Raw genomic sequence first — 16,099 nt, 5'->3', positions numbered from 1 at the left:
GATTTTGGAGGATGTTTCCTGCACCTGTTCATCTGCCCTCTGCTTTTGAGATTTCAGCAGGCATTGAATGTACACACACTGTTCCTAAAATTTTAATCGCTATTACATTTTATAGTGCATTAATATTTATTAGATTTGTATTCCACTTTCCGTCACTAACTTGGGGCTCAGAGTGGTTAACATCATACTATAATCAATAATACGGTCAGGAAATAAATGAAACATTTTGAGATTGAACAGTTAAAACATTAAAACAAAGCACTATTATTATTAATAATATTTTTCACAGATAAATCACACCTTGTTACATTTTTAAAAAGAAAAGAATAACATAGTCCAAGAGAGATTTATAAAAGGGAACACAGGCTGTGGCAATTAGATTAATATTAGTGCAAGTGACCTGTTGTAAGCCGCCCTGAGCCACCTTGGTGGGAAGGGCGGGATATAAATCATAAATAAATTAAAAAAAATTAATAAAAGGGAACACAGGCTGTGGCAAATCAAATGCAAGACTGTGATCAGGCAGGCAAAAGGGACCATGAGGAGCATATTGCAAAAAAAATGAAGACCAACAATAAAAATTTCTTCAAATATATTAGAAGCAGGAAACCAGCCAGGGAGGGAGTGGGGCCCTTGGATGACCAAGGGGTCAAAGGATTACTGAAGCAGGATAGGGAAATGGCTGAGAAGCTGAATGCAATTTTTTGCCTCTGTCTTCACTGTGGAAGATGAGAAGTGTTTGCCCACTCCAGAATCACTAATATTGGAAGGGGTGTTGAAAGACCTGAGTCAGATTGAGGTGACAAGATGAGGTCCTACAACTGATAGATGAATTAAAAACTAATAAGTCATCAGTTCCAGATGGCATACATCCAAGAGTTCTGAAAGAACTCAAAGTTGAACTTGTGGATCTTCTGACAAAAATATGTAATCTTTCATTGAAATCTGCCTCTGTTCCTGAGGACTGGAAGGTAGCAGATGTCACTCTCATCTTTAAAAAGGGTTCCAAAGAAGATCTGGGAAATTACAGGCCAGTCAGTCTGACTTCAATACCAGGAAAGTTGGTAGAAACCATTATCAAGGACAGAATGAGTAGGCACATTAACACAAGTTATTGAGGAAGACTCAGCATGGGTTCTGTAAGGGAAAATCTTGCCTCACTAACCTGTTACAGTTCTTTGAGGGGGTGAACAAACATGTGGACAAAGGAGACCCAATAGATGTTGTTTACCTTGACTTCCAGAAAGCTTTTGATAAAGTTCCTCATCAAAGGCTCCTTAGTAAGCTCGGGAGTCATGGAGTAAAAGGACAAGTCCTCTTGTGAATCAAAAACTGGCTAATTAATAGGAAACAGAGAATGAGTATAAATGGGCAATCTTTGCAGTGGAAGACAGTAAGCAGTGGGGTGCCGCAGGGCTCAGTACTGGGTCCCATGCTCTTTAACTTGTTCATAAATGATTTGGAGTTGAGAGTAAGCAGTGAAGTGGCTAAGTTTGCAGATGACACTAAATTGTTCAGGGTGGTAAGAACCAGAGAGGATTGTGAAGCACTCCAAAGGGATCTGTTGAGGCTGGGTGAGTGGGCGTCAACGTGGCAGATGAGGTTCAATGTGGCCAAGTGCAAAGTAATGCACATTGGGGCCAAAAATCCCAACTACAAATACAAGTTGATGGGGTGTGAACTGGCAGAGACTGACCAAGAGAGAGATCTTGGGGTCGTGGTAGATAGCTCTCTGAAAATGTCAAGACAGTGTGCGATTGCAATAAAAAAAGGCCAACACCATGCTGGGAATTATTAGGAAAGGAACTGATAACAAATCAGCCAGAATCATAATGCCCCTGTATAAATCGATGGTGCGGTCTCATTTGGAATACTGTGTACAATTCTGGTCACCACAGCTCAAAAAGGATATAGCATTGGAAAAAGTCCAGAAAAGGGGAACTAGAGTGATTAAAGGTTTGGAACGCTTTTCCCTATGAAGAAAGGTTAAAACGCTCGGGGCTCTTTAGCTTGGAGAAACGTTGACTGTGGGGTAACATGATAGAGGTTTACAAGATTATGCATGGGATGGAGAAAGTAGAGAAAGAAGTCTTTTTCTCCCTTTCTCACAATACAAGAATTCGTGAGCATTCAATGAAATTGCGGAGCAGTAGAGTTAGAACGGATAAAAGAAAGTACTTCTTCACCCAAAGTGTGATTAACACGTGGAATTCACTGTCACAGGATGTGGTGGCTACAAGCATAGCCAGCTTCAAGAGGGGTTTGGATAAAAATATGGAGCAGAGGTCCATCAGTGGCTATTAGCCACAGCATATTATTGGAACTGTCTGGGGCAGTGATGCTCTGTATTCTTGGTGCTTTGGGGGGCACAAAGTGGAAGGGCTTCTAGCCCCACTTGTGAACCTCCTCTTTTTTTTGGCCACTGGGTGACACAGAGTGTTGGACTGGATGGGCCATTGGCCTGATCCAACATGGCTTCTCTTATGTTCTTAACATGGATGTGTATGACAAACAGCGTGGATAAAAATTAGTGATCTTTTAAATAATAAAAATCAGATTTTATTTAAAAGGCTTTTTGTATTTAAATTGAATTGTTTAAAATAGAATGTTTTTTTAATAAAAATCTAACAAAAGTTTTCCATTTAAGATATTTATTTAATTCCATTCATATCCTGCCCTCCCCACCGAAGCGTGCTCAGGGCGGCTTACATGATCATGCATATGCATGAGTATAAACATATAAGGACATAAAAACCATAAAACAGTTAAAAACATAGAAAAATTGACATTTTGGTGCTATGATTTTAGGTTTCAGATTAATGTTCTCTGTGAAGCAGATCTTAGATGGTCCTCTCTGCTGCTGCTATAAAGCAGATTGCAAGAGGTGGTTTATATGTTACCTGGAAACTGTAGTGGCCGGCAATCTAGTTTGGAAATGCCTGGTGAAAGACTGCCGTTTTACAGGACCCGCGGAACTGTAAGAGCTCTCGCAGGGCCTTAACTTCTTCCGGCAACTCATTCCACCAGTGTGGGGCCACTACAGAGAACGCTCTGCCTCTAGTTGTCATGAGCCTGGCCTCCTTAAGGCCAGGGATTGAGAGCAGATTTTGTAACCCAGACCAAAGTGCTCTCCGGGGAACATGTGGGGAAAGGCGGTCCCTAACGTATGCAGGCCCCTGGCCATAAAGGTAAGAACCAGCACCTTGAAACGAACCCGGTATGCGATAGGCAACCAGTGCAGCACTTTCAGCACAGGTTGAATGTGCTCCCGTACTAGATACAATATAGTCCAAAGGTTATTCATAATGAAACATGGATTAGTTTTTCATTATGTAGCAGGAGGCTGTATATTCATAAATGTTTTAATTTTTTTTGTAAATGAATTCCATTAATCCATTCACAATGTCATGCTTTCCCAGAGATTATTTTGCGCAGTTTCTCTATCTAGCAGATATTATCACAGATGCTTGGTTTTGAAGTTCTCAAAACTGTGAATTTCTGTCTGCAGAGATAACATGCCTCTTCTTCACAGCAAAAATGTTATAAAATAAACATACAGAGTTGAGAGAAATACCTTAATCCCATTGTTGCTCATCAAATCTATGTACACAGGACCAACCCCTTACCTCTTGAGCACTAAATTTCAAGAAGTTTAATAAATAGAAGAGTCTTTGGAGTGTGGAATAGATCCACGTAAGGAGCTAAGTGTGAAGATGAAGTGCCAAGGAGCAAAAAATGGAAATGAAACTTTTTGAGCAGAATACACCACAAGTCTTGGGGGGCATTGTGTATGTAGCTAAGGTTTATCATATTATTCTCTCCCAAGAAAACCTATCATGGCAGCGGGCTACCCAGTTTGGAAACATTTTAATGAACTTCCTCTACTTATGGGTAATGCAGGTATATGTGCAAAATGCTAAAATTTAAGATTATACCAGCAAGTACAAGTCTTTTTGTAGAAAACCATGATTTCAATCTAGTATTGCTGACTACTGATATAAATTAAATCTACCTGATTAAAAAATGTAAACATTTAAATAATAATACAAACTATGTTGAGCCTTTTAGGCTTCTTGCTTTACATAAAAACTACTTAGTTATCAGTATCATAATTTCATTTCAATGCGGGTAGCCAGAATTTAAAAACAGTTTTCAGCATTCAGCAGAACACAGTTTCTGAATCTCCCATGTGTGTCCACAGTCTTAAGTGCTTTTTTATAATGACAAAGGCTATAAACTTTTAAAGCCAACAAAAACACAGACAACTGAATTCCATTGCTGCTATCATTTCTTCTTCTCTACATTTCTGTGGAATTGTGACATAATATCCAAACACTTCAGTTTCCAGAGGGGTTCAGGGTATTCACCACTTTGCTATGTAAGAAACAGCAGAGAATTTCAGCCGTGGCTTGCTTAGTGAAGCCTGTGTAGTTTTGCTGGCTGCTGCCTTCTTAGAGGTCTGTCCCAAATGTTGACTTGGCTCCTTTCCTCCTTGATAGATTACCGCCTGAACCCGGTGCTGAGGAAGGCCTGCAAAGCAGACATCCCAAAATTTTGTCAGAGCATTCTAAACAAAGCCAAGGAAGAATCGGAGCTGGAAGGGCAGGTCATATCCTGCTTGAAGCTGAAATATGCAGACCAGGTAACTAAGGAGCATAGTTGTCAGGGTTCTGAGCTGACATGAACATTGTTCTGATCTGTCGAATGTGCATTTGCTCTCTGGCCTGCTGAACAGCTGAGCGTTTCAAATGCCGTAAAACTGGCTCCTAACTTGAATCCTGCTCTGCCTTAGAATAGTGACTTAGAGCCTAGCTACTGTCTACACTTGCCCAATGAAAACCAGCCATGATCCAACTGTTTGGAATTCTGAAGGTTTCCGCAGGCAGAGAAGAGCGCTAGAGGGTGTCTTCTTTTGGGATCCGTCTTATTATTGTCTTTTTCTTTGTTTATTTATGCTTACGTGGCAGCTCAGTGATCCCTTCTTGCTTCTCTCTCACACCCCTGAACCCTTTGGAGAAAATTTGCTGCTAAAGACCATGTGCCATAAACACTGGTGAGAGGCAGCCAATAGCAAGCAGCCTGATCTCCTCGTCTCTCCTTTTGTCTGGGGAAGCTTTCAGAATTCTCGGCACCCACAGCCTGACCTATGCATGACCACTTTCAGTACGATTGTCACCTCATTGGTTTCTGGTTTAAATCTAAAGTATTGTTGTTAATTCTTCATGCAGTCCTGGGCCAAGGGCATCTAAAGAAGTGCCTCGTTCCATACTGAACCTAACTTCAGTTGAGATTCTCTTTGGAGGTCCTCCTCTGCATTCCCTCTTCACTTACATGGTGGTGGGCAGCTATGTGGGACAGAGTCCTCTTTGCAGCAGAATCAGAGCTGTGGAACTCCCGTTTCAAGTCTGCTCGCCTCCCTCACTGTTTTTATGCATCCAGCTAAGGCAGTTCTCTAGTGGAGAGCTTTTGAGGTGCCCTGACTGGGTTGTGTTTAACATGCAGTTGTCCTGCTGCTGAGAGATTTTTAAAAGTGTTTTATTTAATAGTTTATTACAATCCAAGATCAGACATATTATTATATTATTTTTCTCTGTGGAATGCTTTTTATTTCACTGTGATTTTAGTTGCATTTTGGCTTTTAATTGTGCTTTAAAGACTTGGGAGGCTTGTATTACAAATGCTTCGATAGTCATTAATGTATCCAGGCCCTTTGTAATGATTTTGATTGCTTTGGCCTGTGGGCTTCTTGCATCTCAGGCTTACCTTTGGGCTGTCTGGTGCTGCTTCACACATGACTTCCTGATAAGCCACATTTTGCTATGCTTGAACCTGGTCTGTTGGAAAAGGTACCATGCGTGAAGCAGTCTCTTCCCCCGTTTTACTTAAGTACTTTTTGAAGTACTTGAATTGTTGAAATACATACTTGACAAGGAAGAATGGGTATGCTGGATAATGCTGAATAGCTCCGTGAACATTGTACTTTTTATAAAGTACTCTTTGTAAATCTGTGATACTTGCTCCATGGCTTACAGGGGGCCACATGCACAATTACCATTAATCAATCCTTGTTTCCATCCTTGGCATGAGGCTTGCAGCTTACCCGTTTTTCTGGTGGCAGCTGTTTCAAGGTGAGAACCAGCTGCCAACCACATACCCTATCAGGGAAGAGTCTTGTCCACTTTCCTGAAACATGAAGCAGGTACCACACTGTGGAACAGTGCTCAGAATAGCCACAGATGACTCCTGAGCTACTGAGTATCACTGTTTTAAAGAGTAGTATCAGACTTGTCTGTTACTGGGTTGCCCGGAGCTGAAAAACCTTGGGTGTCTTAGCCCATCTCTGAATACCATGGGAAACAACTCAATGTTTCAATACAGTAGGTGCTTGGTGTAGCATGAAGGTACCTTGACTGCTGCATAAACATTTAAAGCCTAAAGAGAGAGGCATGTGTTCCTATGTATGTTTGGGAGCATGGAGCAGCCAGCTCTTAGGTCTGATATATTAACTGGTGGCAAGCAAGGCATCAATAGAGTACTACACAAAGACCTGTATAGTATGGGGTTTATTGATTTGGGAAGTGGGGCAGCTCAGACTGAGAGGCTGGCCAGCGTTTGGTATGCCATAGCTCACAGGCCTGGAAGAGGGAGGTATATTCAACTTCCTTTAGTATTGCATCATCAAAGGGAGGAGGAGCAGACCTTGGTGCTTCACTCACTAGGAGAGGACCAAAGGTTCAGGGGCCAAGATGCTCCACCACCTGAATGGCCAGTAAGGCTCCGGGAGTCACGTGGGTCAAACCCTCTCTGTCATTCTCTTCCAACAGCGTCTCTCTCCTGACTGTGAAGACCAGATTCGAGTAATCATTGAAGAATCAGCTCTTGATTACCGGTTAGATCCTCAGCTGCAGATGCACTGCTCAGATGAGGTGGGAGCTTCCAAATGTCATCTTTTCTTAACTTCATATAATAATAGTAAGCCCTTGGTAGTGCAGTGTGAGCTTTGGCGCACTAATGTAAAATACCCTTAGGACTGTCATCTTTTTGTGGCCATTGCTGCAACTTGCCAGAGATAGATATGTTCCAAAAGTTAGCTCTGAATGGAACAAAGCATTATGGAGTCACAACTTACACAAACTGTTCCTGCTGTGAATTTCTGTCTCTTCAAGTGAAGCAAAACAGGGTTTTCTGATATTTAAGAATCTGTTGGAAAGAAAAGCTCACTTAGAAGAACTTGGGAAGCCTCAGTATCATTGTTCTGCAGAGTAAATACTGGTGCAGTCAGACTTTATCCTAGGGTTAGCTATTGCTTGGAGTCCTATTCCTCCTCTTCTCCTTTCCACATACTGCTCTAAGCGTGTAGTATTTAGGGAGTAACACTAATGTGGGAGGCATCTGTGGAGCAAATCACTCTCAGTCCTGACCTGCAGGTGTTCTTTCCTCACCAATATGAATTCCAAACTGAGAGAAGCTTCTAACTTTGATTCCAGGAACTATCCATAATAGAAGGTGCTCCATGTAAGACTGAACTCAGTACATTGGTCTCTCAAAGACAGCATTGTCCACTCTGATTGGCAGCTATGTTCAGGGTTCTAAGTAGAAGGCTTCCGTCACCTGCTAATTGGTACTTTTAAATGGAGAGGCCAGGGATGGGACCCGGGGCTTTCTGTGTGCCCAGCAGATGCTCTAACACTGAGCCATGGAACCCTTCCCATGTGTTGTGTTGGTGTCTTGTGCGCTGATAACCAGTGTTTCCTCCAAGCTGAGTTAGCGTGAGCTAGCTCACAGATGTTTGTCTTCGCTCAGGAAGGATGCCCCCAGAGCACAATAATATACACAGTAGCTCACAACTTTAATGCCAGCAGCTCACAACTTTAGTGCCAGCAGCTCACAAAGTAGAATTTTTGCTCACAAGACTCTGCAGCTTAGAGAGAACATTGCTGATAACCCTACAAGTATTAGTTCAATAACATACAGATAAAATGTAGTGAGCAAGAGTATCTGTCTCCCCTCCCCTCAGTGAAACGTGGGATGGTATTTCTCCTTGTTCTCTAGCACTGCCTGGACTCCTCTTATCACTGGGAAATAGAAATGCATAATTTTAACGGATATGTTGGCAAACATGCTGCTTGCTCATGCTGCTAAACTTGGACTCTCATTCTAATCTATTTTTCCATGTGTGTATGCGTTTTCCCCCCTCAAAGATTTCCACTTTATGTGCAGAAGAAGCAGCAGCCCAAGAGCAGACAGGGCAAGTGGAAGAGTGTCTGAAAGTGAACCTGTTAAAAATTAAAGTGGAATCGTGCAAAAAGGTAACAAATCGGCGTCCCTCTTGGAGCTTGCAAAATGGGGGGAGAATGCAGCCCCTGGTTTTCCCGAACCCTTTCTGTGCAGCCCTACTCTTCAGTCTCTTTGCACTGGAACTAGAGTCTTCCTCAGTTCTTCCTGGGATTTCTAATGGTGTCTGTGTTTTGTTCCTTGCCTTGCTGCCATTGCTCCTTACCCCCCTCGTGGACAGAGAGGAGTGTCCCCAACCCTGCACTGCTTCTGCTTTCAATTCCGATTATGACCTAGCAGCCATCAGAATGTCTTCATTACCTTAGGCTCAAATTTAGTCCTTTGCAGATTGAATGCTTTCAGCTGCAGAAGCTTCCTAACAGGGCTGGGTTGCTTCCTCTATTACACTTGTCCTCCTTGGTCTACATTGGCCTTGTGACTCCCCTCATGCCATAGCATAAGGCTCCTGTTGTAACCTGAATGACTGCATGATTATTTGTGGCTCTGTTGGTGTAGGATATGACAATTTTTAATTTTCCCTGCAAGATGCGTTACGTTTTGAGTATTGTCCAGTCACGTTATTTGGTCCAAAGTCCATGGAGGGGGTGGGTGAAGTTGAGATTCTCAGTTGTGATCTTCTGCCCTCCAGGAGGTGCTCAACATGCTGAAAGAGAGTAAAGCAGACATCTTTGTGGACCCCGTCCTTCATACGGCTTGTGCCCTCGACATCAAACACCACTGTGCAGCCATTCCACCAGGACGAGGCCGACGTAAGTCTAGGCAGCTGCTGAGGAAGCAAAGAAGTGTGTTTGTGTGTGCATGCAGCAGAAGTGCTGTTGGTACTGTGATCTTGCATGTTCTGAGCAGAGTTTATGTACAGATAGAAAATGCAACAGAAAAATAAACAATTTCACAAGTACCAGTAGACATCAGTCTGTTGAAACACAATAATAATAAATGCAAACAATAAATAGAATTGGTGGTCATAATTAAAAAACAAGTAGTGAGAAATAGCTATAACACATTCTTCAATAATAATCAAACAAGAGACTCCTCTATACTCCTTCAAATACTAGTGTCCAAAAGACCTCCAAAAGTTCAAAGTGAAAACAGAGGATGTCCCGGAGAAATTTCTACAGCCAGTACGTCCTTCCCAGGTATACAAGATGTTTCAAAAATAATTCTTCATCAGTAACATGGTTGAAAAGAGGAACATGAACTGTGCCTAGAGTAGTGTGGAAATTGAGTCCCACTTTTCAGCCGTATTACTGATGAAGAATTATTTTGTATGTTTGACATCCCTGCCGTAGAGAGCTGTATTCCAGGACAGTCTGTTTACTATAGAGTTTGGGGCTTTAAAAAAACCTGATGGGTCTTTGGAGGGAAATCAAACTTGTTGCAGAATCCCTTTAAATTGACTATTGCCACACTACATCTCAGTGTTTGATTTTTGGGTATCAATACATTCTGGAATTCAAGTGCTGCATTTGGAAAAGGGCCAGTTGCAAGACATTGTGGGTTTCCTTTTTTGGCAGTGTCCACATTTGCACTGGGTGGAACTGGAGGTTTTTCCCCACAGTGCTATAAAGGGAGGGTGACTTTTGTAATGCAACTTTCTCTGGTTCTGCAGAAATGTCCTGCCTAATGGAGGCCTTGGAGGACAAGCGTGTACGGTTACAGCCAGAGTGCAAGAAGAGGCTTAATGATCGAATTGAAATGTGGAGCTATGCTGCAAAGGTGAGAAAGAGGCTGGGGCTGAGCGAAGATTCATGGAATATGATTGGTGGGAAGATTTGGGATGGAGCAGTTCAGGTTAGTGTTAAGGATCTAGTGTGACATGTGTTCGGTGGTGCTACAGGCCCTTAATTGACAAGATTCCCCTGTTAGCTTATTGATAGCCCAGAATATATAGGTCCAGAAGGTGTAGGATGTTGAGATTAGTTGCCAGGGGTGTGGGGTGAGGGTGTACAGTTATGTTATTTATGTCACGGAGACTTTATAGAATCCTGGAGAGGGGATTTTTTTTTTTTAGGTCAGATTTCCAAACAGTTTCTCTTGTGGGAACCAGTTTAATTATTATAATAGTAAACTTGATACCATGTGCACCAGTGGGACTGTGGAAGAGTCATCCATGAGAAGCGTACCAGGCGGAAACTCTGCGCAGGCAGAAAAGCATTAATGGGTAAATTGGGGGGGGGGGGTCATCCATCAAAGGTTGACCATGCTCATTGCCTTCCTGAAGGCATGGAATGTTGAAGGAAGTTGGTCAAAAAGAAAAAGAAATGAAAACAGGAGTGGGGAGGATTGGTGGGTTAACGTGTTGGTAGTAGTCAGTGTTGGACTAGGATCTGGGAGACTTGGGTTCAAACCCTCACTCTGCCATGACAGCTTGCTGGATGACCTTGGGCCAGCCTAACCTACTTCACAGGATGGTTGTAAGAATAAAATGGAAGAGGAGAGACGCTCTAAGCTCCTTAGAGGAAGTGCAATCAAATAACTTGATTGTATGGTATCCATGGAGTGAGGTTAAAGTCGGGAGCTACATGTCTTAAAGGGATTTATTTTCTCAGTCCATAATTCAGCCCCTCAAGCTCATAAACTGTTAAGGGTTCTGATCTCTTTGAAACTAAGAGTCCTGCTGGTGGTTAGCTGAGATCAGATTTTACTACCTGTTACTTTGATGGCCTCTAGCCCCTCAGCTGCTTGAAAATCTGATTCATCTTCTTCGTGGTCTCTGTGCATTCACACATATGGGTATTCCTCCGGAATGGCCCTGACCTCGGAGAGTTCAAAGCAATCTTGATCGTAGATCTGGCGTGCCTCCCCCTCGTCCCGGGGCGGAGCCACCGTTTGCGCATGCGTGGACGAGGGGGGAGGCGTCTAGCCACTCAGTTTCTTCCTTACCGCTGACCCGATCGCACCTACCTCGTTGATCTCCAACTTCCTCATTGCAATCTCCAGCGAACCTACTTCTTTCTTCAAATCTCCAACTTCAGTCTTTCATCTTCACCTGGTATCGTATAAAAAAAAACAAAAAAAACTCCCTCACTATCTTTCGGACTTTCTCCCTCACCCCCCCCCCTCCCCGCGAGCGGATGGAAGGAAGGGACAAGATCACTTTCAAACGCTGCACGCACTGCTCCGCCAAGATCCCATCGTCTGACGGGCACTCCCTCTGCCTTTTCTGCCTTGGGGAGACCCACCACACGGATTCCTGCGTCCACTGTAGCCAGTTCGGCAAACAGGCCCGCAAGAATCGCGCCGCGAGACTCCGGAGCCATCTAATGGAAGCCTCCCTCCGACCGCATGGCGCGCAACACCAGCTTCCGCCATCTTCCCCACTCCACGTGGGAACGGCGCAGCCGGCAGCTTCCGTGGCTCAAGGTCCCTGCAAGCCTAAGTCCGGTAAACACACCACAAAGTCGGACGGCACCAAAAAGCGTCACCGCTCCGAGTCCGCCCACGTGGATCCGACGAGCACCGCCAGCATAAAGAAACCCAAGTCTGTGCATCGACCCTCCGACCAATCTGGGCAACCCACGAGCTCGAACCCGACCACGAGCTCGACCGCAGTAAGATCGACATCGAACCCGACCACGAGCTCCGCCTCGGCTCCCAAGACACCAACAGTGAAATTGACACCGACACCGAACATCACACCATTGGAGATTGTGCGCATCTCCTCCAAGTCGCCGTCAATCACGAACTCTCCACCCGACCAAATACTCGAGGCCCACTCCCCTGCAAGGAGTCACCAACCACTCGACCCCCGCGCCTTCATAGACCTCTCTAAGCCGCTGGAAGCCCAATCCCTGATCAGGGAACCTTCGACTCCGAGAGTCCTTTTACCCCGGCAACCCACACCAAGAGCTCACAGCCGCCAACGCTCACGCAGTCGCCGACGCTCCCGCAGCCACCGTAGGCAACGTTCCCGCAGCCGCCGTAGGGACAGCCGTCAACGTTCCCGCAGCCGCCGCAGTCACCGTTCCCACAGCCGCCGTAGAGAGAGATACTCCTACTACTCCCCGTCGAGGTCTAGATCTCGCTCTCCCCGGACCCGACGAGGGCACCGACGATCCCTCTCTCACGACCGCTACCGCTCGGATTCGAGAGGACGCTACTACCACAGCTACCACGACTCCCCTCGATACCGAGACCACGCGGACAGACGCGATCGAACCCGACACTACGAAGCATCCCCGCGCGCGCACCACCTCGACTACGACAGGCTCGTTCAGCCCCATGACGAACGCAGTCGCCTCGACCTCGAACCGAAACAGCCCTCACCATCGGGCTCCATACACACTGCGCCCAACAAACAGCTACCACCTGTAGAAACCCAACCAGACCTGCAGCACGGAACCGACGACGACTCCGAAGCCGAACTCTCCGAATCCGACCGCTCCTCGGGATCGGACCTACAATCTCCGGCTTCCGACATAGCTAAGCCAGCGGACCTGTCTCCATCAGAGGGTCCGAAATCCTACCTTGACTTAGTCTCCAATATGGCGAACTCGCTGAATCTGAAACTCAACACAGACGCACCCAGGGTCTCTGATGTCGTTTTTGACCTCGTACATGCAGATCTCCCATCAAGCTCCTCTCTTCCTATGCTTCCCGTCCTCCTCGAAACACTCAAGGAAGCCTGGGACAAGCCGGCATCGGTACCTCCAACCTCCAAAAGAGTCGAAGCCCTTTACAAGATCCACGCACCTGACGCAAAGTTCTTGTTCACCCACCCGGCTCCCAACTCCATAATAGTTCACTCCTCCTCGAAGTCAAAGCAGACGAGACACCCAGTGCCCCCGGAAAGAGAGGGCAAGAAGCTCGATACTATAGGGCGAAAGATATACTCGCTCACTACAGCTGCAACAAAGATACAAAACTACACGGCTTGCTTTTCAGCATATGCATACAATCTAACCACCTACCTCAACACCCTGATACCCTCCTTACCCGAGGAATCACAAAAACCAGCCACTAACGCCCTACAGGAATTAGCAAGACTGAGCAAGCAGCAGATCAACACAGCTCGCCATGCTGCACAGTGCTCCTCCAAAGCCTTGGCCTCAGCTATAGCCTTACGCAGACATGCGTGGCTTAGGTCCTCGTCACTCCAACCGGATATTAAATATAAGATTGAGGACCTACCCTTCGACGGCCTTGGCCTGTTTAACGCGGCCACAGACGACATCCTCACATCAGTCGATGACGGCAGGAAACGGGCGAAACGCTTGGGGGTCTCCCAACACCAACCCCAGTTCAACAGGCAGAGGAACTGGAAGTCCACCTACCATAAGGGTACCAAGTCTCCCAGACAGCAAACCTCATGGAGACGAAAAACCCCCCAGTCCAAACTGTCATCCCAATACAGACCACGCACTCAAACTTCCAAAAAGACCGCAGCTACCTCAAAACCGTCTCTTTGACCACCCTGCCACGAGACGTCCAGTTTCCCTCCTTCAGCCAAATCCCCACTCATACACCCGTCTACAACAGTTCTACCCTGCCTGGAGAGACATAACATCGGACGCTTGGGTCCTCGCCATCATACAGAGAGGATACCTAATAGAATTCACATCCACCCCGAAACATCACAGATTTCTTACCACCCCCTCGTCCGCACCTCTACAGACAGAAATCGCGTCCCTGCTAAACAAGAACGCGATAGAACCAGTTCCACCTCAATACCATCGCACCGGGTTTTATTCCCGCTACTTCCTGGTGCCGAAAAGAGATGGAGGTCTTCGCCCGATCCTCGACCTTCGCAAACTAAACCTCCACATCACCTACAAGAAATTCCGTATGATCACACTCCAGGCAATCCTTCCGCTTATTCCAGAACGCTCCTGGATGGCATCCATAGATCTACAGGATGCCTACTTCCACATCACAATCAACCACCATCACAGAAGATTTCTCAGATTCGCCGTAGGGGAGCAGCACTTCCAGTTCCGCTCTCTCCCATTCGGCCTATCGACGGCCCCGAGAGTCTTCACCAAATGCATGGCAGTGGTTGCCGCATCACTACGCCAACGAAGCATATCAATATACCCATATATAGACGACTGGCTGATCGTCGCCCACTCAAGGGAACAACTCCAACTGGACGTCTCCACTACCCTCTCCCTCTTGGCCACACTCGGTCTCCAGGTCAACTTATCAAAATCCAAACTAATCCCTACTCAAAGAATTCAGTTCATAGGAGCAGACATCTCCACAGTCTCCCAAACAGCTTCTCTACCGCACGACAGAGTACTCAGCATACAGTCTCTGGCCAACACCATCATTGCCCGGCGCTCCCAGACAGCTCTCACGTTTCAGAGGATGCTAGGCCTAATGGCAGCAACCACCGCAGTCCTATGCTTCGCGAAACTTCACATGCGACCCCTGCAGATGTGGTTCGTCAGGACCTTTCATCCTCACACACAGCACCAGTCCACACTCCTGACCCTCCCATCGCACATCGCAACATCCCTCAAATGGTGGACTATGGAACATCATCTCCGCACGGGCATGCCGTTCAAACAAGCCCCTCCATCAGTGATCGTCACCACGGACGCCTCCAGGTGGGGATGGGGAGCCCACTTAGGAACCCTCACAGTCCAAGGCCAATGGTCGGACTACGAGCGATCCCTTCACATCAACTGCCTAGAGCTCCTTGCAGTACACAAAGCGCTGAGATCCTTTCTCCCATCACTACGGAATCAGCACGTCCAGGTCACCTCCGACAACATCGCCACGGTCTTCTACATCAACAGGCAGGGAGGAACCGCCTCCATCAGACTCTGCAAGAGGGCCTTGGCATTGTGGCATTGGAGCATCACCCAGGGCATCTTCCTCACGGCCGTTCACCTACCAGGGACCGAGAATACCCAGGCAGATGCCCTGAGCCGCCACTCGACCAACAACCACGAGTGGTCTATCAGCACTCAATACATCCGACAAATCTTCAGAACCTTCGGAACCCCGAGCATAGATGTATTTGCTTCACCATCAAATGCCCAGTGCACCCACTTCTACATGAGAGGTCCACCATCCCAGCTCTCCAGAGGGGATGCATTCCTCCAAACCTGGAAGGGAAAACTACATTACCTGTTTCCCCCCATCCCACTCATCACAAGGGTCCTGCAGAAAATCCAAACAGACCGCACGAACTGCATCCTCATAACCCCATGGTGGCCACGCCAACCCTGGTTCACCACCCTCCTGTTCCTGTCCAACAGGACATTCCTAATCCTCCCACAAACACAGGACCTCCTCTCCCAACAGGACGGCAAGGTCCTAAACCACAACCCGGCATCCCTCAAATTGACGGCCTGGAGAATCAGTTTTTAGAATTTTCCCCGGACGTCCGCCAAGTCCTAGTGAACTGTAGAAAACCATCCACTAGGAAAGCCTATCTACTAAAATGGAAGCGCTTCACTCACTACGCCTCTCAACACAACTTTGACCCTAACTGCGCTACCATCTCTCAGGTACTAACTTACACCTTAGCACTTTCAAGAACAGGCCTCTCATACTCCTCCCTGAAGGTACACCTCGCAGCTATCTCTGCCTTCCACCCCCACATCGGGGGAACAACAGTCTTCTCTCATCATGCCACGAAGGCATTCCTCAAGGGCATCATTCGTCTACACCCTCCAGTCAGACAACTCCTCCCAACCTGGAGCCTCTCTCTAGTGCTCAGCCAGCTCATGAAACCACCCTTTGAGCCCATGGCATCTATTCCACTGCACCTGCTATCGTGGAAAACAGCACTACTCACGGCTCTCACCACAGGCAAGAGGGCTAGCGACATCTGTGCCCTGAGGGCGGACCCACC

At 46.5% G+C, this 16,099-nt stretch overlaps 1 protein-coding gene across 2 annotated transcripts in view; it reads left to right on the top strand.

The window, feature by feature from the left end:
* GLG1 (golgi glycoprotein 1) overlaps positions 1 to 16,099 on the top strand; it is a 91,426-nt gene that overhangs the window by 69,298 nt on the left and 6,029 nt on the right. For both annotated transcript variants that reach the window (XM_060254537.1, XM_060254538.1), the window contains exons 21-25: positions 4,500 to 4,642; positions 6,825 to 6,926; positions 8,202 to 8,309; positions 8,924 to 9,044; positions 9,905 to 10,011. In XM_060254537.1, coding sequence (XP_060110520.1) covers positions 4,500 to 4,642; positions 6,825 to 6,926; positions 8,202 to 8,309; positions 8,924 to 9,044; positions 9,905 to 10,011 — 581 coding nt within the window. The remainder of the gene's footprint in view (positions 1 to 4,499; positions 4,643 to 6,824; positions 6,927 to 8,201; positions 8,310 to 8,923; positions 9,045 to 9,904; positions 10,012 to 16,099) is intronic.

Source organism: Heteronotia binoei, chromosome 14, assembly GCF_032191835.1.
Source record: "Heteronotia binoei isolate CCM8104 ecotype False Entrance Well chromosome 14, APGP_CSIRO_Hbin_v1, whole genome shotgun sequence".
In the NCBI taxonomy this organism is placed as follows: domain Eukaryota; kingdom Metazoa; phylum Chordata; class Lepidosauria; order Squamata; family Gekkonidae; genus Heteronotia; species Heteronotia binoei.
Note: the sequence above shows the minus strand (reverse complement) of the source record. Positions and strands in the feature narration are given on the sequence as shown.